This window comes from Pipistrellus hanaki, assembly GCF_964339955.1.
Source record: "Pipistrellus hanaki genome assembly, chromosome: 1".
NCBI classification, from domain to species: domain Eukaryota; kingdom Metazoa; phylum Chordata; class Mammalia; order Chiroptera; family Vespertilionidae; genus Pipistrellus; species Pipistrellus hanaki.
Genome location: NC_140503.1, coordinates 58,864,780 through 58,888,161, shown reverse-complemented (window position 1 = coordinate 58,888,161; position 23,382 = coordinate 58,864,780). Strand labels below are relative to the sequence as shown.

General features: G+C 41.8%; 1 protein-coding gene across 1 annotated transcript in view; it reads left to right on the top strand.

The window, feature by feature from the left end:
• Positions 1-507: 507 nt before the first annotated feature.
• The window catches only part of SLC28A2 (solute carrier family 28 member 2), a 29,391-nt gene continuing 6,516 nt past the window's right edge, over positions 508-23,382 (top strand). The window contains exons 1-16 of the mRNA XM_084869443.1: positions 508-591; positions 2,128-2,224; positions 2,359-2,447; positions 12,547-12,641; positions 13,884-14,067; positions 15,498-15,639; positions 16,703-16,816; positions 17,112-17,189; positions 18,249-18,329; positions 18,777-18,857; positions 19,858-19,983; positions 20,066-20,196; positions 20,623-20,791; positions 21,185-21,382; positions 21,956-22,037; positions 23,281-23,379. Of these exons, the coding sequence (XP_084725569.1) occupies positions 2,144-2,224; positions 2,359-2,447; positions 12,547-12,641; positions 13,884-14,067; positions 15,498-15,639; positions 16,703-16,816; positions 17,112-17,189; positions 18,249-18,329; positions 18,777-18,857; positions 19,858-19,983; positions 20,066-20,196; positions 20,623-20,791; positions 21,185-21,382; positions 21,956-22,037; positions 23,281-23,379 (1,750 nt within the window). The 5' untranslated portion in view covers positions 508-591; positions 2,128-2,143. The remainder of the gene's footprint in view (positions 592-2,127; positions 2,225-2,358; positions 2,448-12,546; positions 12,642-13,883; positions 14,068-15,497; positions 15,640-16,702; positions 16,817-17,111; positions 17,190-18,248; positions 18,330-18,776; positions 18,858-19,857; positions 19,984-20,065; positions 20,197-20,622; positions 20,792-21,184; positions 21,383-21,955; positions 22,038-23,280; positions 23,380-23,382) is intronic.

The window sequence follows — 23,382 nt, the reverse complement described above, 5'->3', positions numbered from 1 at the left end:
TGTGCAGTTTCTCTCTCTCTGCTGGTACATCTTGCCCCTTCTCCATCATTCATCCCCTACTTACCTTTCAAGACTTTGCAGACTCAGAGCAAATGTTACCAACTCTGTGAGCCTCTCTGCCACACCTCTTCCCTTAAGGATTTGTAAGTTCCTTCCTGGCAGAGACCACGTTTCGTTCATCTTTCTATCTTCAGCACCCAAATCAGCGAGGACTCCATGTTTGTCGGGTGGATTAATGAAAGACTTCCTAGTGCTTCCCAGTGACCATGTGGCGTTGAATCCTGCATAGTCCTGCTTTCTGTTTTTCCTTCTTTCTAGTAATTGTCTTTCCACATACCACACGATACATTTCCTGAGGGCAGAGACCTTTCTCTTAGTTCGGTGCTGGACAGTGCTTCTGCTGATCTGCCTGTTAGGAGTGCCCGCGGAACTCGTAGACCTGACCCCACCAAACAGTCTTTAAAAGATGTAAATGTTTAACTTGAGAGCTGCACTCCTCCTCTCCAGGATTCTTCGGAATCAGGATCTCTGGGAGCTGAGCTTTTCTTCCCGTCCTTCCCTGAGGAGACAGAAGGAATCTTAGAAGCTGGTGTAAGAAAGGGTGTTTGGGGAGGGTAGAAATCTGATTTGCTAAGTTCCTTAATTGATCCTGTTTAGACCAAATTCAGCTTGTTCTCTGCCTGTACCGGAAGGACCTAATTTACACAGCAAAAATCTGTTGTGTGTGTTTAATGAAATTATACTTTAATGCTTGAAGAGATCACATTAAAAAAAATTTCATGGGGTCAGTAAACTTTCTGCAAAGTGAAGAACCATCTCAGAATAAGTTTATAAATTTCAATGTTTGTCTACTAGGATTGCTTACTAATACAGTGAGACTCAAAGGTTGCTTTAGTTTATTGATTTTCTCATTTTGTTTTAAAATGTTCTTTATCTAGGATAATTAACTTGGTTTTTTTTAATTTAACTAATGAGGAGCTGTCTTAGATGTTCCAAAAACAATTTTTTTTCAAAATATATTTTTATTGATTCAGAGAGGAAGGGAGAGGGAGAGGGGGAGAGAGAGAGAGAGAGAGAGAGAGAGAGAGAGAGAGAGAGAGAGAGAGAGAGAGAAACATCCATGATGAGAAAGAATCATTGATCAGCTACCTCCTGCACGCCCCTCACTGGGGATCGAGCCTATAACCCAGGCATATGCCCTGAGAGAGAGAGAGAGAGAGAGAGAGAGAGAGAGAGAGAGAGAGAGAGAGAAACATCCATGATGAGAAAGAATCATTGATCAGCTACCTCCTGCACGCCCCTCACTGGGGATCGAGCCTATAACCCAGGCATATGCCCTGACCAGAATCAAACCCTGACCTCCTGGTTTATAGATTGATGCTCAACCACTGAGCCACGCCGGCCAGGACAAAAACAATGTTTGTGTTACAGTATAGTCAGGAACCTGAAAGCCTGTTAATCTTTGTTTTCTCAGCAATATGCTGGGATGTGGAGCCTTCCCAGTCCTCTGTCTCCCTTTCTGTCTTCTCACCGGGCACAGGTCAGTGGGGCCTCCCCCAGTTAACAGGAGTATTGCCCTCTGACTCTTTTTTTTTTTTTTAATATATTTTTATTGATTTTATACAGAGAGGAAGGGAAAGAGATAGAGAGCCAGAAACATTGATGTGGGAGAGTCATCGATCAGCTGCCTCTTGCACACCCCCCACTGGGGATATGCCCGCAACCAAGGTACATGCCCTTGACCGGAATCGAACCCGGGTCCCTTGAGTCCCCAAGCTGACGCTCTATCCATTGAGCCAAACCGGTTTCGGCTGCCCTCTGACTTTTTAAGGAACTAATGGGGACCTGGATGAACCACTGATTCATTTCAATCCTTCCTGGCCTTTATTTCTCTTCTCCCTCCTTGCCTATTCACAATAGGAAATAGAAGTCTGTATTTCATTATTTATTATATTAAAATTATGTTTCCAGTCTTCCCAATTTTCAGTTTTTAAAGAAATTAGCTAAACCTCTAAAGATTTTTAGTTTTTTTTTTTTTTCCTTTGGGTAACTGGCCCTAAAATGTCTCCCTAGTCCCACATTACAGAAGGCCAATCTTTCAGCCTTGGCCCTGGATTTGTTTTTCAGTTGAGGAGAACAGGAGATGGAGAAAACAAGTGGAAGAGAGGCCATTGCTTTGTCCACAACGGAGACTGGCACAGAGAACCCAGCGCTGGAGCTCGCGGTAATGCACCAGTTTAGTTTTTGCAGAGCTTTCTGGTCTGCTGTGCAGCCTCCTGTAGGGTCTTTGGCTGCTCACAATCCCCATCACCCCTGGCAGGGCCCTATGACTGACCCCAGCTCTACCTGTGCTTACAGGAAGAAGGAGTAAATCCTGAGGGAGCCAGGAGGACTGAAGCGCAAGGACAAAGCCTCCCGGATGGGCGGGGGCCTTCCACTCACCACCGGTACGTGTATTCTGGAAGACAGCTATGCTCACCACTATACCACCAATGCAGTATGTGTATTCTGGAACTGGCTCAGTTAAGGCCTAACGAGCTAGGGTGGGTTAATCGTGGCCACTGGACTCAGGAAGCTCATGGTCTTATTGTGGCGATAAGATTCACAGCCACCTGATGTTACCATATGCACAACTGTTTGTATCTAAACATGTGCCATATCTAATAGGAGTTGGTTGGACTGACAACAAAATAACAACAATGAGAAGAGTAACAGCTAACATTTATTGAGTACTCATTATTGTATAGAATGCTTTATGTAATTAATTTAATTTTCACAACAGGTGGATACTAATTTTAATCCCCCCCCCTTTTTTTAAATAAATTAGAAAATTGAGGCTTAGAAATTAACTTACCCATATCAGTAAAAGAAAAAAAAACAACAAAACAAAAACCTCTTCTGGAATACTCAATTTTGGGGATGGTGAGAAAGAAAAATCAGAAAGAGGAAAAAAAGGCAGAGAGGGACCACCATGAGGGATAATAGTAAAAGTAAAAATGTAGAGCCTTGAAAGTCAAAAGGAAAGGAAGTATCAAGAAGGAAGGCACAGTTCACAATGCTGTCTGAACAGGCAGGGGTCAGGGAAGTAGGGGTGAGAGAAATCTTTGGATTTGCTTATGGATTTGGTCCCAGAAGTAATGTCTAAGAAAGTTGTTTGGATAAAGTGGGTCAGATGGAAACCATGTTGCATGGTGTGGAAAAGGTCTGGATATTTATTTAAAAAGTGCAAAAGTCAGACATTGCGAAGCTTAGAAGAGGCTGTTGAATCCTAAACACAGAGCTATTTTTGTTTGTTTTCTTTTCTTTATTTTTAAGAAGTAACTTAGTGACTTCACAGAGAAAACAAGCTTAAAATTTTAAATTCTACTTTCTTCAGAAAGTCACTTTTGTATACAAATTGACATATATCAACATGGACATGGCTGGTCCAAGTACAATGATGCCTACAATTAATTGATTATAGCCAGTTACAGATTTTGTCCTGGCCAGTGTGGCTCAGTTGGTTGGGTGTCATCCCATGCACCAAAAGATTGCCAGTTCCATTCCTATCAGGGCGCATGCCCTGGTAGGGGGCATGCCAGATGTTTCACTGTCATAGCAATGTTTCTCTCTCTCTCTCCCTCCCTCCCTCCCTCTCTCTCTCTTAGAATAGAATTAACAAGTTTTAGTGATTAAAGGTCAACCATTTTCAGGACACACACTCAGACCCATCTTTATCCTCTCTTACTTCTGTCCTTGGTTCCTCGGAAATCCTTAATCTGATCTTGCAATGTAAACTAACTTTAGCTTCTCTTTCTTTCCATTACTCTTTCTGAATTTAGCTATATATATAGTATCCACAAAAATACACACACACATTTTGAATAATTATAAAGGCAGAGTTTATTAAAATACATTTTACTTTCAAAATTGAGCTATTAGCTGTTAAAGTGTCTATACATTTTTCATATTGCATCATTATCCATTCACCCATTGATGGGCTGAAATAAACATGGGAACACATACATCTCTCTAATATTTTGTTTTCATTTCCTGTGGGTCCTATGGGTATATACCCAGAAGTGAAATTACTGAATAATATGATAGATCTATTTTCAAATTTTTGAAGAACCTCCATATTATTTTCCATAGTGATTGAACCAATTTACGTTCTTACCAATAGTGTACAAGGGTTTCCTTTTCTCCCCATCCTTGCCAACACTAGTTATAATCTTGTCTTTTTTATGACAGCCATTCAAACAGGTGTGAAGTTATAGCTCATAGTGGTTTTTATTTTCATTTCTCTGATGATTACTGATGTGAGCATCTTTTCATGTACTTGTTGACCAATTGGATATCTTCTTTGGAAAAATGTCTATTCAACTCCTCTCTCCATTTTAAAGTTGGATTGTTTCTTTTTTCTTTTGCTATTGAGTTGTATGAGTTCTTCATATATTTTGGATACTAATCTCTTATGCAATATATGATTTGCAGAAATGTTCTCTCATTCTGTAGGCTGCTTTTTTCCCATTCTGTTTCTTTTGCTATGCAGAAGCTTTTAAGTTTGATGTAGTCCCACTTGTTGATTTTTTTTTGTGTGTGTGCTTTTGGTGTTATATCCAGAAAATTATCACCAAGATTTATGTTAAGGAGCTTCTTTACTTACGTTTTCTTCTAAGAGTTTTACGGTGTCAGGTCTTATGTTTAAATCTTGGGTCCATTTCAATTTAATTTTTGTGAGTGGTATAAGATAGGTCAATTTTGTTATTGTGCATGTGTTTATCTAGTTTTCCCAACATATTTGCTGAAGAGACTATTTTCCCCCATTGGGTGTTCTTGACTCCCTTGATGAATATTAGTTGACTGTATATGTGGTAATTTAATTCTGAGCGTTCTATTCTGTTCTATTGGTCTATGTGTCTTTTTATGATATACTAGAGGCTTGCTGTATGAATTTGTGCACAGGTGGAGTCCCTTAGCCTGGCCGGCAATCAGGGCCAACAGGGGGTGGAGGGGAGAGGGACCCCAAGAGGTTGGCTGGCTGCAGGAGGTTGACTGTGTGAGAGTACTGACCACCAGGGGCAGCTCCTGCATTGAACACCTGCCTCCTGGTGGTCAGTGGGCATCATAGCTACTGGCCAGTCATCCAGTTGTAATGATTGCTTAGGCTTTTACATATATATATATATATATATATATAACTATTTTTAGTAATATATTATAGCTCTGTATTATAGTTTGAAATAAAAAAGTATGATATCTTTAGCTTTGTTTTTTGTTTTTTGTTTTTTCAGGACTGCTTTGGCTATTTGGGGTGTTTTGTGGTCTCATACAAATATTAGAATAGTTTTTTTCTATTTCTGTGAACAATGCCATTGGTATTTTGATGGGAATTGTGTTGAATCCATAGATGGCTTTGGATAGTATGAAAATTTTAACAATACTAATTCTTCTGACTCATAAACATGAGATCTCTTTCCATGTTATTTTTAATGCCTTTCCTCTTATTATGTCCTTTCTTTTTTCTATGCTTTTCTTCAGGTTGATTTAATATTTTAAATGATTCCATTTTATCTTCTTTGTTGGTCTATTAGATATAACTCTTTTTTTGTTATATTAGTGCTTGCTTTAGTGTTTATAATATACCTTCAACTTATCAAGTATAGCTTCAAGTGATATTATATCCTTTCATGTAAAGTATCAGAACCATATAACAGTATATTTCTGTATCTCTCCTTCCAATCTTTATACTACTATTGTTATGTTTACACAACTTACTTCTACATGTTAGAAACTCCATACTACTATTTTTTGCTTAAATACTAAATTATCTTCCTATATGCTCCAACTTAAATGTACCTGCATCTGTATGAATCCTTATCTTTCCCCCTCCTTTATCAGAAGGTCTACTTTCCCTAAGTCTGAAGCCAACTTCCTTATCATCCTTCTCTACCCTCTTCTCCAGGGCCCTCTTTCCCCTACATCTTCAGTTACTCCTCTGTTAGACCTTTCCTCAATCTATAAGTGTACTCAAGCCTTTTTCTTCTTATAATAAGCAAATAAACAAATCAACCTTACGATATCTTTTTCCTTCATGGCAAAGTTTCTTGGAAAAGTGGGATTTATTTGCAACATCATTTTCTCACATGTCCATTCACTTTTCAGTCCCACATAACCTAGTTTTCACTACCACTCGTCAGCTGAAATTCTCTTACTCAGATGTGCAATGAAAACCTACTTATCAAGTTCAATGTGCACACACTTTTAATGGAAATCTCTGCAGCATGACCTTCTGACCCTTTCCTTCCTTGAAACGAATGTTTTGATTTCAATGACACTACACCCTCCTCATTCTCCTACCTTTCTGGATTGTCTTTATTTTAGTTTTCCAGAGTCTGTCACTTTTCTTCTCTTCTCACTCCTACATGTAATGTCTTGATTTATAAAACCACATCTGAAGTCTGTACCTTTGTTCTAAGCTTCAGCCCTATACATCTAACCATTTGCCAAACAGCTAAACACTTAGATGTCACATAGATACTTCAAATTAAACATTCAAACCAAACTCCTATCAGCATAGGTTTGAGGCTTTTATACTACTTCAGGTGCCAGGTTGGGCTCTAGGCACATAAAGATGAATAAATTCACATTTTCTCCTCATGCCAGTTTCTCCTTAGGTCTGTTCCTCCTCCTATATTCTCTATTTTGGTGAATAACTAAGGCATGCGTGGCAGGAACCTCATTATCATCCCAGTTTTCCTCCACTTGATATGAATCCTCTCTCCTAAACTTCTGTGCCATTCACCCCTCATATCAATCTTCCCCTGCACCCTCAGTTACTTCCTTTATGGCCCCAGTCTATCTCCCGCCCCACTGCCACCAGTGTGATCTTTCTAAAACACACATCTGCTCACATTATTACCTTGCTTACATTCTGCAATGGCTATCCATTTTCTACAAGATAATACCTGAATTCCTAACCATGGCATATAATCTCTATGACCTGGCTTCTGACCCCTTTTACCAGCTTTCTTCCCACCATCCATCTACATACTCCCTGCTTCCCAGAGACTGAAAATCAGCTGTTTTTTTCAAAATGCTAGGGTCACTCAGGTATGCTTTTCTTCTTCTGGAGATTCCCCAGCCTTCTCTTCTAACTGCCTGCAACACACCCACTTAGCAAACTGCTTCCCTTTCCTCTCATATCAGTTCACCGCTCCTCTCCTTTGTGAAAGCTTCTTCAGCAATCACAGGCATGGTTCTTCTCTGCTGCTCTCTTAGCAATCACACATTCCGAATTCCGGGATGACCCTCTGAAATTCTATAAGTAGAAGCCACATGGAGTAATGGAAAGGTCTTGATTTAAACCCTAACTCTGCCATTTACTGGCAGGCTCAGTTCCCTTGCCCATACATCTAACTAACTTTGTGGTCTGGGGGAGGATGATTGGTGAGGTCTGGTAAAAGGTGCTTAATAAACAGCATCTGGGTTTTCTTTTCTTCACAGACAAACTTTAAAAAAAACAAACAAGTAGTTCATATATGCTCACACTCACTCAATCCCCTGCAATTCCGCTTTTACCCAGTCACTCTCCTGTAATTGCTTTCTCCGACAGAACCAGTCACCTCTTCACTGCTGAATCTAGCATCTTCTCATTTGCTTCGCCGCTTGATTTTATCATTGAATATCATTGACCTCTCCTCCTGCCTAAAGATCATTTCTCTTTTTTCACTTTTTCTCTTAGCTCTCAAACTGCTCCTACTAAGTCTGCTGTGTCTTCTGGCTGCCCTATCAGAGTGACTGTTCTGACTTCCTGGGAGGATGGTGGTAAGCCTGGTAGGGATGGGTGAGGATAGCGAGATTGGTAGGTGGCTGTGAACTATACAGGTTACCAGGAGGGAGGTTGGGAAGGGTGCCTGCAGCCCATGTTACATGCCAGTACCATTCCCAAGTGAAGAATTTTAGGCATCCCTTCCTTGCTGGGAGCTTCTCCGCACTCCTCTTTGTTTTATTTCTCATTAGGGCTTGAACCTGATATCGATAGCTGAATGAGCTAGAGTTCTTTTGTCTTCAAATTCCTATTGAAATCTTTTTAAAAGGTGTAAATAGGGACAAACTGTATTAGCGCAGGAAGTCCATAATAGGCTTTAACCATATATCAGAAAGCAGGAGAAACTTCTGCTAACAACAGAACTAAAGGGCCTGGCTCAAAAGGCCATTGAAGGTAGTAATGACTCTCCCTAATGAGAGAGGACACTTCACCTGGGAAAACTTCACTGTCTGTCAGAACCACTGCTACCTCTGACTTGGACAGAACAGAGTTCTGGAATGAAGAAGAGGGTGGATTGAAGGGCTAGTTAGAAATCCCATCACATAGGTCTTCCTGTCTTAGTGTGAAGATCTGATTTTTCTGTTATCAGAAATGGCCACATCAAGCAGGGATTTGGATACAGTATGGAGGAAGAGTTCTTTCCAAGACGATACATCCATCACAACTCAGCCAATAAGCACCTGGCTGTGTTCTGGTTTAGGTTCCCTTCTCACTCTACCTGGGCGGATGGGTCTCAGAACTGGTAATCCCCAGGTGCACAGAGTCTGCTTCCAGTGTAAGTTTTCTGGCTTCCCTCTTGCCTTCCTGGGTTTTCCAACTCCTGTTTGGCTTTCCACTTTGGCTTATTGATAAGTTTTTTGATTCTCAGACTCAGTCACTATTCTCCCGTGGACACTTTTGATAACTTCTCAAACCCAGCTCTCCTTGCCCATCCAGTTTGAAACTAGTTGTGTACATAATTTTGAATCTGGCAAAGTGGTATAGTACCCGTGGACTAGTTCTTTTTATATGATCCTATTTAATAAAGAGGGAATATGCTAATTGACCCTCACACCGTTGCAAAAGATGGCAGTACCTACAGCCAATAAGGAGGGGATATGCTAATTGCTGCCACACCCTCAAAGATGGCACAAAATGGCGGCACCCAGTCCCCTCAGTCCCCCTGGGGCGGCTCCACATGCTTGCCTCCGAATCCCCCAGTCTCCTCAGCCCCCCAGCTGCCCAAGGCTGGCCCGAGGTGGAGGCAAGCCTCAGATGGTGGCTCCCTAGCCGTCCAGGGCAGTCCCAAGGCACAGGTAATCAGGGCCAGCCAAGGCTTGTGCTGCTGGCAGTGGCAGCAGCAGAGGCATCATCTCCTGATTGCCAGGTCGCCTCCTACTCCTGAGGCCTCTAGTCATTAAATAAATGACTTAATCCTCGAAAAGATTCTGATTACTTCTGCCGAGAGGCCCTCACTCTTTACTCAGACTATCATTTGGTTCTGGGTTGACTCATTTCCTTTCTTTTTAGTTCTTCAAGCTAGAGCAGCAGATTCACCCAGGACCACAACAGATTTTGAATTTCTGAAATTCTGAGACAGATTTTCAGAAAGCTGTCCTAAGCTTTCTACTCTAATTGAGAAATGATAGTACCCAGACCTTAGGAGTTTCCATAATTCTATTTCCCTTAATAAGGAGAGTTTCCTCATGATGTGGATAGGATCACTGGGAAAATGCATGCACACTCTTACTGCTAGGCCCGATCTGTAATGTCTTCTAATGTTATGTTCAGCTAGCATGACCTATCATCCTTACCCTACTCTTTCTTGCTCTGTCACTTGAGGCTGCAGGCAGTAAGCATATAAGTGAGAGGGTTATTGTTAGTCCACATCTGGAAAGCCTCCCATGTAGAGCTTACCAGTGGGTACATACTGCAAACAAGTTATGGGTGAGGTATTGAATTTCAGCATCTATCAAGTAGATTACTTCTAAATTCAGCTTCCTGATATAACATAGTACTAACCTTCAAATGGTACCATTATGTAAATAAAGAGCTTGGTGGTATTAGCAAGATCCTGGGCCAAGCAGGATGCCAGGATCATGAACACCTGCTCATATGCTTTTGTGCACTACTTCTCAGTTGGTTCCTATTTTCAGTTGGATGTCCCTCACGGCTTTCCTTTCTATTTTTATTTTATCATTTATTTATTTATTTATTTATTTATTAAAATATATTTTATTGATTTTTCACAGAGAGGAAGAGAGAGGGATAGAGAGTTAGAAACATCGATGAGAGCCAGGACCAGTTTGGCTCAATGGATAGAGCGTCGGCTTGGGGACTGAAGGGTCCCGGGTTCGATTCCAGTCAAGGGCATGTACCTTGGTTGCGGGCATATCCCCAGTAGGGGGTGTGCAAGAGGCAGCTGATCGATGACTCTCTCATCGATGTTTCTAACTCTCTATCTCTCTCCCTTCCTCTCTGTATAAAATCAATAAAATATATATATATATATATATATATATATATATATATATATATATATATATAAAAAAGAAAGAAACATCGATGAGAGAGAATCATCGATCAGCTGCCTCTTGCACACCCCCTACTGGGGATGCGCCCGCAACCAAGGTACATGCCCTTGCCCGGAATCAAACCCAGGACCTTTCAGTCTGCAGGCCGACCCTCCATCCACTGAGCCAAACCGGCCCTGGCTCTATTTTTATTTTAATTTTTAAAATCAGAGATCCAGTTCCAACTTGATATTCTAGAACCAGGTTGTTAATGGGTTTTGCAGAAATGAGTGTTCTTCATTGATTTCTGGTAGTACCCACTGAACTTTAGTTCCCAGAAAATCATCAAGTCTGATTACAGGGTGATGGTAAAAACCTTTTTCAGGCATGCAACTTACTCACTCTTGGACTAGTGCATGCCCACGCTTACTTTGCAGTGGCCTTGCTGATCTGGCCTCTGACTGGGTACATTTTATACCAGCTTTACCTAGTGTATCAGTTTTACCAACAAGAAACAAATGGAATACTTAAGTTAGGATAATTAGAAAAGGGCTTATTTGCAAAGAGACCATTACAAAGATGTGTGTACGATGTAGCGGAACCACAGGAAGGACAGTGCAGAACCTGAGGCCAGCAGCAGTGAACCGTTACTATCCTAGGCTGAAGGGACAAGATGTAAGAGGACCTAAGAGAGTCAGATGAAGAAGACCTCAGTACGTGACCTCAGTCTTTTCTTACACTCTGATCCTCTCCTGGTAGAAGCCAAATAGGTAAGCCAGAGGGCATGGGAGCCTATAGGTGTGGTCCACAGGGTAAGACTCCCTGGGCACAGTGCAAGGTGGAGAGTGGATCTAGAGGAGCAAATCAAATACACCTGGCACATGAAGGGAGACTAGTATTAAAATTAAATTCGTTCCTTGATGTGCTTTGTGAATGACGTTCCAAAGATATTGATGTCCTTTGGGTATTTGACACTTTTAAGCAATACTTTTTACTCACTACATTCTTTATTAATCCGGGAAAGGTAGCAGAGTTCTTGAGATCCTAAGGTATCCTCTTGAATTGATCAATTAGGTGGTGATAAAGATGGTTTTGTCCTTTTTCAGATTATCTATATCTGCTAATACACATTCCATTCTGCTAACACAGGGCTGGGCTCCCTGCTGAAAGGGAAGCGAGGAGGAAGCGGAGGAGGAGGGGGGAATGAAAAGGAAGGCTTATAATGAAGAATGAATGTGTTATATGGGAAAGGCAGCAACGGAGAAGGATATTTTTCCATTGATTTTTAGAAAGAGTGGAAGGGATGGGAAGATACAGAGAGAGAGAAACATCCATGTAAGAGAGACATCACCAGAATCAAACCTGGGAACCTTCAGCCCGAAGGCTGGCCAACACTCTATCCACTGTCCCAAACTGGTTAGGGCTGGAAATTAGTTTTTTGCTCAAATGACTGCAGTGTGCTGAGGATACTGAGGAACGTCAGACAGGTGAGCCTGGAATCTAGGTAAAATAATGATGAGGAATTCAGATTCTGAAGCCAGATTGCCTGAGTTTACATTCTGTCTTTACTCCTTACAGCTTCCACGACCTTGGGAAAGTTACTCAACTTCTGTTTTCCAGTTTCCACATCTGTAAATAGGAATGATAATAGTAGCACCTCAAACATTCTTAGGAGGAGTCAACAAGTTACTATTGGTAAAGTTCTTAGAAAGAGCCCAGCACATAGACAGGGCTATATAAATGTTAAATCAAATTTGAATAGTCCTCCCTGTTGGGCATCTTCTCTCAGTCCCTGCCCACCCAGGGGTGATTGGTGTTTTCCTTCCGGTCTGTCAATGCACATCTGATTGGCTGTTCAGAGTGATGGGCTTGTGCGGTTTTTAGAAAGGAATGGACAAAGCTGCCACTCAGAAGAAAAGGCCCTTTTCTGAATCTGGAAACTGGGCAATGCCTTTTCCCGGGGAACAGGAAAGGAATGGGTCCAGGAGTCTCTCCCTGATATGAGTGTCCACCTCTGTGGTAGGAGGTCCCTGAGATATTGCCAGTCTGGGTTGGGTGGGGTTATTCATGCCCATTGCGATGTTCCTCTGAGGCATTGTCGGGACACTTCCTAATGTCCCCCCTGCTGAATAATTTCCTCCTGGAGAAGAGAAAATTCTTCCTCGGGCCAGGTCATCTAAGGTCTGGAATTGACACAACTGGGATGGAGTAACTTTCGTATCTTAATATTTGTATTCTCATCAGGAGGAGACTGCTACAACCTTTCACCAGGGCAAGAAGTTTCTGCAAAAGACATGCCAGCCTGTTCAAGAAGATCCTGCTGGGCCTGTTCTGTTTGGGTGAGGTGTTGAGAATTCCTGTAAGCGAGAGACACCTTGTTTTAGGAATGTGACCTTGTGTCAAGATGTTTCTAAATGGGATACAACTTTATTCACAAACTGATCTTTTTTATGTGATGTATAGATCTGAATTATTTATAAGTAAATAATCTGAACTATGTTTATTGAGCTGCACTTCTAGGATTAAGTAAAATCTGAGCATAAACTATTTTTCAAAATTATTTGACAGACTTAAATATTTCAGAGAATCTGGGCATGTGTCTGTTTTAGTGTCTTGATTCAAGGTAGGGCATGGACTTTATAGTCTTTAGAAGAGAAACCTGTAGTATACATTACTTATTTGCTAGTAAGATCAATGATATAAAATATTTTAAAATATATTTTATTGACTTTTTTTTTACAGAGAGGAAGGGAGAGAGATAGAGCGTTAGAAACATCAATGAGAGAGAAATATCAATCAATGTGCCCGCAACCAAGGTACATGTCCTTGACCAGAACTGAACCTGAGACCCTTCATTCTGCATGCCGATGCCCTATCCACTGAGCCAAACCGACTAAAGCTAAAATATTTTTTAAAACAGCAAACCTCTTTTTAATATATATTGTCAGTGATGTATGGGATTTTGATGTCAATATTAGAGACAGCTGGGATGATGAGAATGCAAATCATATTTGGGGGTCAGTCAAGGAGCTATGGGATGAGGACTGTATAGTAAGTTCTCACTTAGCATTGTTAATGGGTTCTGTCACTTTCAGAGGAGTACTGTATAATGAACCAATTTAACCAGAGGCTAATTGATATAAACAAGAGTTAAGTTCCTATGGCATTTTACCAATATTATAATGAAAGACACATTTTGAGGACCTGATGTTCTTCCTAGTGTTCATATGGTTTTGCTCAAGAGGAAAGGTTAAAAGCTTTAGAAAAGATGACTTTTGAAATGTTTAACGGTGGATACTGATCAAATGCACTTCAAATTTACTCTGAAAAAAGGATATCAGAGTAAATCCAAGGGAGTTAATGAAAGATAAGTGAAAAGACGCAGTATTCAAACTAAGTCGGACTCTCCCTGCGTATCCTCAAGAAGAAACCAGCCATCCAGCCTGGCCTTGAGAACTGCGGCTCCGTTTGAGGCTGGAGGCTTTTTCTTGCTTAAAGTTCCAGACATTCGTGGCTAGAGCTTCATTTGCCCCTGGGGAGCTCTGACTTGTTGGTCCTTACTCTGCCCCTTCTCCTTTTAGCTTATGCTGCCTACTTCCTGGCAGCCTGCATCTTGGATTTCCAGAGGGCACTGGCCTTGTTCGTCCTCACCTGCCTGGTGCTCTTGGTCCTGGTTCACCGCGCTCTGAAAAGGTTTTTTGGTAAAACATTAACCAGATGTCTGAAGCCCTTTGAAAACTCCTGCCTGAAGCGTTGGATGAAATGGTGAGTTAAGAATCTCAGTATCCCTGGTCGCTCAAACTTGTCCCCCTTTCTTCTCTGACAGTTCCTGAGCTGCCTCTCAGACCCGCCCCTACACTGTTCAAAGTCAATGCTCAGAGAGCAAATAGCAACGGGCCTCTGAGCACTGGACTTCCGTCCAGTTTCTTGCAGCCTCGTGTATCAACATTGCTAGGGGGCAGGAAGGGTTAAGTTTCAGAGAGGAGTTTCCATCCATTTATTGTCAGGGTTCATGACAGAAATAAGGAAAACCATACTTTTCTGCAATGAAGTAATCAAAACAAAGAGGCTTCTAGCTGCATTAAGCTACCAAATTGATTTGGTGGTCATATGTGTCTCCCTTAATTTCCTGATGCTTTTTTTTTTTCTAGTCCCCTAGACTTCTTACGCCCCACCAGGGTCTTTTACAGTTCTTTAGAGCTTAACCTGCAAATTTACTGTTTCAATAAATACTGAACTGAATTTTATAGCAGCTATAGTTCATCTAACTATATAGCATACACATGTTCTTTGAACACAGGCCTGGAGTGACAGAATAACTTTTAGACTCTATAGAGAGTTCCTGTTTTCTGCCTATTCTCCAACGGACACATAGAGAATGAAGTTAAGAATGTTTGCAACAGCAATTATTTGGAGAAACATACCAGACTGCAACCTAAATTTTGGATCACTGATTTGACACTGAGGAGATAATGCTAAAATGACACTATCCATTAGCAGGATAGATTCTAGAAGCCAAATTTTATTCACTTTAAGCGAAAAGAGTTCACAGTAAGAACAGCTCCACAATTCATCCCTGCCTTGTTATCCTTGTTGTTCCTGAGGCATCTCAATGGACAAAGTACTTTTTGTTTTGCTTTCTTTTCATAAGTCTCTCCCTTCTAATTCTGTCCCCTGGAACTGAAATGACACCAACACTCAGACGTGAGGAAACCAGTCTGTGTATTGATCCAGCATGTCTGGTACATCAAGGGACCATAAGACCCTAGGGGTTGGTTTGTGGCTTAGCCTTTACTCTTGCCCTCGGAGTGGTTGGAAATTGCCTGAAGATTCATGGGGAGGACCATGCATACTTTTCTTTCTTTTAAAAATACTTTGGTTTTTCATTAGTGCAAGCTTAAAGAATGAGACTTTATATCACATCTTACTGATATGAAAGCTTGAGGAAAGGAACTCATGTGATTTGCATCCTCAGGTTGGACTCTTTCAGCTTCATTCTGTGAGTACAAGGATTGGAGAGAGAGCTGCTCGCTAGGAAACTGCCAGATGAATGATTCTCAAGAGATGTCTCTGTGTCTAGTCTATTGAGTTATTTCATTTACCCTTGGGGTGAACTTCTGTTTTTTAGAGGGAAGGCTAATTATCTGTTATTCATTCACTGAGTTGATGACATGGTATTGGCATTCCCTCTGTAGGGTGTTCGCTGGAGTCGCCTTGGTTGGCCTCATCCTGTGGCTAGCTCTAGACACAGCCCAAAGGCCAGAGCAGCTGATGTCCTTTGCAGGAATCTGCATGTTCATCCTCATCCTCTTTGCCTGCTCCAAACACCACAGTGCAGTGAGTGTGGGGTATTCAGGGTGGGCCAAGGGCTGTGTGTTACTGATTACAAGGTACATGTGTCAAGTATTGATTACAAAGACATGGAACTAAGCTCTTTAGAACCTCTGGAATTTTTTTTTTTTTTTAATGATTTTGCTCCTAAGGCAAGTTTTAAAGTTCTCAGAGGCTGTAGACCACTTCTTTTCTTTTCTTTTTTTCTATTAAATTATTATCTGTGTACATATTTTAACATTGCCCCCCCTCCCTTACATACTCTCCCTCCCTAGAGTTTTGTGTCCATTGGTTGTACTTATATGCATGTATACATAGACCACTTATTTTCAAATGGTAGGCTATAATACATTAATGAGCCTTGATATCAGATTAGTGGATTTAAGCTAGTGTTAAAGAAAGAACAAAAAAAAAAAAAAAAAAAAGAAAGAAAGAAAGAAAGAAAGAAAGAAAGAAAGAAAGAAAGAAAGAAAAAGAGAATACAGTAAAGAATTGACTTGCATTGCACATAGGAATATCAAAGTATTGGTTATGATGCTTTTATTTGTATACTAGAGGCCCAATGCACAAAATTGTGCACTGGGGTGGGGGAAGGGATCCCTCAGCCTTGCCTGTGCCCTCAGTTGGACATCCATAGCGCTGCTGCAGAGGCGGGAGAGGCTCCCACCACTGCCCTGGCTTATGGCTGAGTGGCACTCCCCTGTGGGAGTGCATTGACCCCCAAGGGGCAGCTCCTGCACATCAAAGTGATCAGTTGTTCTGCCATTCAATCTATTTGTATATTAGCCTTTTATTATATAGGATTATTATATAGGATATGTATGTATGCATGTGTGTCATCTAACCTGTAGACACAGTTTTAAAAAACCGTATGGACATATGTGGCTCTTTAGATATTATCCCGCTCTGTTTTCCCTTGCTCCCTACTCCATCTTACCCTAGATTTCTTGTTAACATCCTGGTTGGTTTCATCCAGTACCATGAATACATGTTTAAAACTTCAACCAGATAATGGACAAGTAGGGTTTAGGACTCACAGAGGAATAACGTGAGTTCTTATTGGTCCCAGGTGTCCTGGAGGACGGTGCTTTGGGGCCTGGGTCTTCAGTTTGTCTTTGGGATCTTGGTCATCAGAACTGATCCTGGATTTAATGCATTTCAATGGCTGGGAGACCAGGTTCAGGTATGAGAAATTGAATGTGAGGGCTCTGCTATTTTAGAGAAAGGAGATCTGAGTGGGGAGGGGGGATACTTGCAGAGATTGGACTATGTCTTGTTAATGATGGTGATGAGAGATCTGGTGGGAAAGGAAAGAGTATACAATAAAGGGTATAATTAATCATATGAATAAAGAACTGTGAGAGATACATTCAGTAACAGAAGTAAGACCTAACCATGCCTGAGTCTGATCGAATGTTCCTCTGTGTCCTACCTGGCTTCACTCTGTTCACTCTCTCCCTCTCTCTCTTTTCTTTCAGATTTTCCTGAGCTACACAGTGGCTGGCTCCAGTTTTGTCTTTGGGGATACGCTGGTCAAGGATGTCTTTGCTTTTCAGGTCGTTTATCTGTTTTGTAGGCAGGAATGAGGGTCCGGGTGGGGAGAGGTGTAAAGCAGAGGATAAAAATGTGTGCCCAAAAGATCAGCCAGTCTGCATACCAATTTGACCCTAAGACGAGGATCTGACCCCATCAGTAGAAGGAACAGCATCAATCTCCCGCCCTTTGGTCATTACCATACTGACACTGGAATAAAATAGGAGTGGGGGAGGAGGGCTCCTTGTGGCATGGTACTAATGGGATAATAGATATAATATATTTAAATTTATTCCTAAGCTAGCTTGTGTTAAAAAGATCCACTGAGTATCTATACTGTGTCAGCTGCTCTTGGAAGACTGAGAGTTAATTTAGAGGCCTGAAGCACAGTCCATCTATGGCATACGTGAGCACATTTGTACAGTAGTCCCCCTTACCTGTGAGGGATACATTCCAAGATTCCCCCTAACCCCCAGTGGATGCCTGAAACCAGATATTACCAAACCCTATAAATATTGTTTTTCCCCCTCTACAGACATACCTTTGATAAAGTTTAATTTATAAATTAGGCAATTTCACAGATAGAAGATTCATCCTTACCACAGATCTTAGCAACCTTACCATATGGTGTGTTTTTTTTTCTTTTCTTACTGAGAACTTTTACTTTTTCTCTTAAAGAAGCACTTTATGAATTACCAGCATCACTACTCTGGTGCTTTGGGGCCATTAAATAAAATAAGGGTTACTTGAACACAAGCACCTGAGATACTGTGACAGTGGATCTGATAACCTAGACAGGTACTAAGTGACTAATGGGTTGGTGGCTAGTGTAAACAGTGTACACACTAGATAAAGGGATGATTCCTGTCCCAGTCGGGACAGATCAGGACAGTACGAGATTCTCTCATGATACTCACAATGGTGCACAATTTAAAACCTATGAACTGTTTACTTCTTAAATTTTCCATAACATATTTTCTGACCACGGTTGATGTTGGGTAACCACAGAAAGTGAAACCACGGATAAGGGGGGTGGGTGTCTATTGTAATATCTCATTAGTAACCCATCATTCTCATTTTAGTCCTTACCGATCATCATTTACTTTGGATGTGTGATGTCCATTCTCTACTACCTGGGCCTTGTGCAGTGGATAGTTCAGAAGGTGAGTCATTCTCCTACACCACTCAGGAGTTGGGGGCGGGGGTTGCTTATCTTGTGATCTATCAAGAAGCATGAATATGACACTCACTTTGGGAAAATGTAGGATCTAGATGTTAGAACCAGTGTGAAAAGGCAAACTCAAGCATGCCTGATGTCGGATGGTCAGGCCAAGGCTCTAGGTAGGCTGAAGAGTAGAGCAGGAAGAGAAAAATGGGCTGGACTGCCATTTCATACTGAGTTTTAGTCTATTAGTTCTGGAAGCCAAGAGTCCTGAGTTCTGGTCCAGGCTCTGTAATTTGCTTTGTGGCCTTGGGCTTATCACTCCACTTCTCCAGGCTTTAGTTTCCTTACCAGTATGGAGAAGGGAATGGGGGCTGGAGGGAGGCTTACTAGATACTCGCCAAGATTTCCACTAATGTTAACGGTTTAGGTCTTTGTATCTCTTTAGGTTGCCTGGTTCTTACAAATTACCATGGGCACCACCGCCACAGAGACCCTAGCTGTGGCAGGAAACATCTTTGTGGGTATGGTAAGTACTCTGAGGCCTTCTGATCATTTTTCCCCCCCTGGGGAATACATGATGTGGCAGAAAACAGGTTGAGAAAAGTATGTTTTCCACCTGAAAAGTCAAGTAAATGAGATGTATGGGCAGTTAATCACTGATGAAAGAAAAACTCAGAAGTTCAGAGGAAACTCAGCTTACTGCTTTTACCCTTCATCTGTAATACAACTACTTGCCTGGGTATACTTAGTTTGGACATCCTTAACCACTGATCCAACTTTTAAAAAAAATATATTTTATTGATTTTTTACAGAGAGGAAGGAAGAGGGATAAAGAGTTAGAAACATCGATGAGAGAGAAACATTGACCAGCTGCCTCCTGCACACACCCCACCGGGGATGTACCCGCAATCAATATACATGCCCTTCATTGGAATTGAACCTGGGACCTTTCAGCCCACAGACTGACGCTCTATCCACTGAGCCAAACTGGTTTCAGCTTAACAAGTACATTTAAAGCTACTAATATGTACTCAGGAAATACACTGTATTTCATAAGATCATTCATTAAGTACATCAGGTCCTCAAATAACGTATGGACAAAAAGTATTTCGTTTAATTTTATTTCAATATAAAGTTGATAAGATGCCATAGGAATTTAACTCTTGTTTATATCAATTAGTCTATGGTAAAATTGATTTCATTATACAGTCACAGAACATATCAACATTAAGTGAGGACTTATTATAGCTGATTTTAGCTATGGAGAAAAAAATATACCATTCCCCTTCCATAGCATTTTATAATTTACATAAATAAGATAAACGTGTATGAAAATCAATGATAACAATACCAACCAGGATATGATAAGGTGCCAGAGAGAGGGAGGCAGATGCTGGGAGGGCCTAAAAGCAGAGCTCTGTCCTGGAAGGGCATTCACACTAGAGGGATGTGTCCCTGGGCCGGGTGGGCACTCTGGGGTGGAGAGTCACATCCTCTTGAATCTGACTTGCTTCTCCCGTTCACAGACAGAGGCCCCTCTGCTCATCCGTCCATACCTTGCGGACATGACACTCTCTGAAGTCCATGCAGTGATGACTGGAGGGTTTGCTACCATTTCAGGCACTGTGTTGGGAGCCTTCATCTCCTTTGGGGTAGGCATAATCTTTTTGATCACTCCTGGGTGAACTCACGTTTGGGTTCTGCAGACTCTGATCCCTATGTCTGGCCTTACAGATTGAAGCGTCATCCTTGATTTCTGCATCTGTGATGGCTGCCCCATCTGCCCTTGCCTTGTCAAAGTTGGTCTATCCAGAAGTGGAGGAATCCAAGTTCAAGAATAAGGAGGGAGTAAAATTGCCCCGTGGGTGAGTCCAATGAGGCATATAAATTGGGAGATGCTGAGGTCAGGTGCAGAGTCAGGAGTAGTGCTGCGGTGGCAGAGGCTTCATGTCTCCTAAAGGAGGGATAATCTGATTCCGTATCCTCTCTTGTCTACCTCTACCTCTAGCTGATCATGTAGATTTTATTTGTTTAACCCTCCATCTGCCTCGGTCTTCTGCAGACCAGTATTCTCTGTCCTAGGTGTCAGTGCAATTTCATGGCAATTAAACCTGATACTGCTTCAGTATAATTTCCACCACAAGGGTCACTGAGGAACCCTATCTCCTCTTAAGCTGGTCTTGCACCTTCCTCCTGTACTCCTGCACCACAGGAAAAGTGGAATTTCTCTTCTGTGAGAGGCTGAGACTAATCCAGACACCATATTCTTCTCCTATGCCCAACAACCACAGGAAGGAGTCAAATATCCTGGAAGCTGCCAGCAATGGAGCCACAGATGCCATAGGCCTTGCTACTAATGTAGCAGCCAACCTGATTGCCTTCTTGGCCGTGTTGGCCTTTGTCAATGCTGCCCTTTCCTGGCTAGGGGAATTGGTAGACATACAGGGGCTCACTTTCCAGGTAAAGAGTTACATTTGTTGTGCTGTCCCTGTTAGGGGTGTCGAACTCAATCAGAGAAGGGGCCAAAATCTAAAATCCAGCCTAAATCGCGGGCCGAATGGTTTACTGAACAGTCATAAACTGACAATGTCATAAACTGACAGCGGAATGCAGTGATGACAGCGTGGTGCGGGCCACATTGCAAGGCCTGGCGGGCTGGATTTGGCCCGCGGGCCTTGTGTTTGACACATGTGCTGTAGGTTGTATTTAAGTGGTCCTGGAACTGTGAGTGCTCTCCTGGCCCACAGTGAGCTAAAACAGAGCATGGATAGAAGGGTGGAGGAGACTAAGTTAAGGCTCCAGAGAAAGTCCTTGGGTCCTGACCTGTTTTGCTTGTTCTTTCTTTTCATCTAGGTGATTTGCTCCTACGTCCTAAGGCCTATGGTTTTCATGATGGGTGTAGAGTGGGCAGATTGTCCAATGGTGGCTGAGATGGTGGGGATCAAGTTCTTCACAAATGAGTTTGTGGCCTATCAGCAACTGTCTCAATACAGGAACAAACGTCTCTCCGGAATGGAAGAGTGGATCGGGGGCGAGAAACAATGGATTTCTGTAGGTGGCAATTCAGAAGAGCACAAATCATTTGTGGGCAGACAGAAAGTGTTACACAAATTTGTTTCACACCCATGGATCCCTTTCCAGTGTCCCGGGCCTAAACCACAATGCAAGCACAACAATATGCTTAGCTCCAGGCCCCTGAGGTCTGTGTGCTATTCCTCCCCTGCACTCTGACCCAACTTCTCTCTATAATGTAATTTACAGTTGGGGAAGTTCAGGGTAGACACTATTTTTGATGGCCTAAGATCCCCTTCTTCATGTATAAGTTGAAATGCTATAAATTGATCTCCTTTTCTCTCTCCCTGTATCTCAATCATCCTCATTCTTAGGCCTTCTCCATACTCATGGACTTGAACAAGAAGAGTGCTGGGCAAAGAGGCCCATTGTGGCTGCCATAACATTATTCCTGTAATAACTCAGGAAGTGAATATTTTCTGAGTATCTTTTCCATATTCTTTAGAGTAATGTGGAAAAGATTGGGGGTTCTATGATCTTTGGAACTTCTATCATGATTATATGACTACACAATATGGGACTGAATTTATTATTTACATTTTTTTTCCCTAGGTGAGAGCTGAAACCATTACAACATTTTCACTCTGTGGATTTGCCAATCTTAGTTCCATAGGAATCACACTGGGAGGCCTGAGTGAGTCTTTTCATTTTCCCAGCTACCCAATAAGCCAGACAGACCCTAGCTTCTGTAGTAGGCAGTCTGGTGCTTTAGTACAAGTTGAGACCAGATAGAGAAGCTGGTGTGAAATGGGCCCTGATTGGCACAGATAATTTGGAGTTAAGGTAGCCATGTGCCTGGCTATGCATGGAGCCCAGGCTAGATTTACAATCTCTATTTCTGTTACTCTTTTTCCATTCCATTGGAGGCTCAAAAGACTTATTTGACTTTTATTTTCCCTTTGAGGAAGATTATCATGATATTACTTTTATTTTGCCATTTAATGTGTATTGTGCATATATACCCATTTTTTTTTATTCAGTACCAAAGGTACTTTCTGAAATTAGGCTGCTCACCAGTTGTCTTCATAGAAGTAGGAGTTGCACAAGGAATCAAAAGACAAATAAAATCATCAGACACATAGGACAGATAGACAGTAAGAACCACTGGCATCAAGTGTGGGATTAAAAGCTATAAATCACTAGGCGGGGGAGGGGTATTTGAAGCAGACACAGATAAATTAGGTTGTAGGTGATGGTTGGATGAAAAAGTAAGGAAAGTGGCGTTGTCCTTGAGGTCAGGGATAGCAAATTCCAAGAGTTTGGAAGATCCAAGTTAGAAATAAAGTGTAAGAAGAAATACAGCTACGTGTGTCCATTAAGAATCATTAAATTGATTTATTTGGCTGCTGGTTGAACAATTTAAAGGTGAAACAATTTCCTTTTGGCTTATTTGCCCCCTTTGTTAAATGCTTGCCTGTGCTGTTCTAATTCTGATGCCCAATTACTGTCTGATTGTGAGATTGCCATCTAGCAGTGGGATGTGCATCATGTGACTGAGGTTTAGGCAAATGTTGCCGTCCTTAGCCCTCTGGCTCAAAGCAGTCCATCAGATTCTGGTCCATGTAATGAACACCAGGCATCTGTGCCTGTCTGGAGCAAACTGGAGCTTTCCTTGATCCAGGTGCATCTTGGGAATGTTCATGGAACCACTGAAGTTAAGGTCAGACACACATTCCTTGACCTGGGTAATGTTTGAATTAATGAACCCTCAGGACTAAAGTATATATACACTTCTTAGGGCACTGCTGGCCAGCCTCTGGTGGTTAGTAGTAAAAAATGCTATTCATCTGCTGTGTTTTATTCTTCTGCATTCTTTAATTGGGGCTCATGGGAAATACCAGATTGGATGGTGATTTATTATTTTGTTTTGTTTGCAGCATCAATGGTACCCCACAGGAAGAGTGACTTGTCCAAGATTGTAGTGAGTGCCCTCTTCACAGGGGCCTGTGTATCCCTTATCAGTGCCTGTGTGGCAGGTA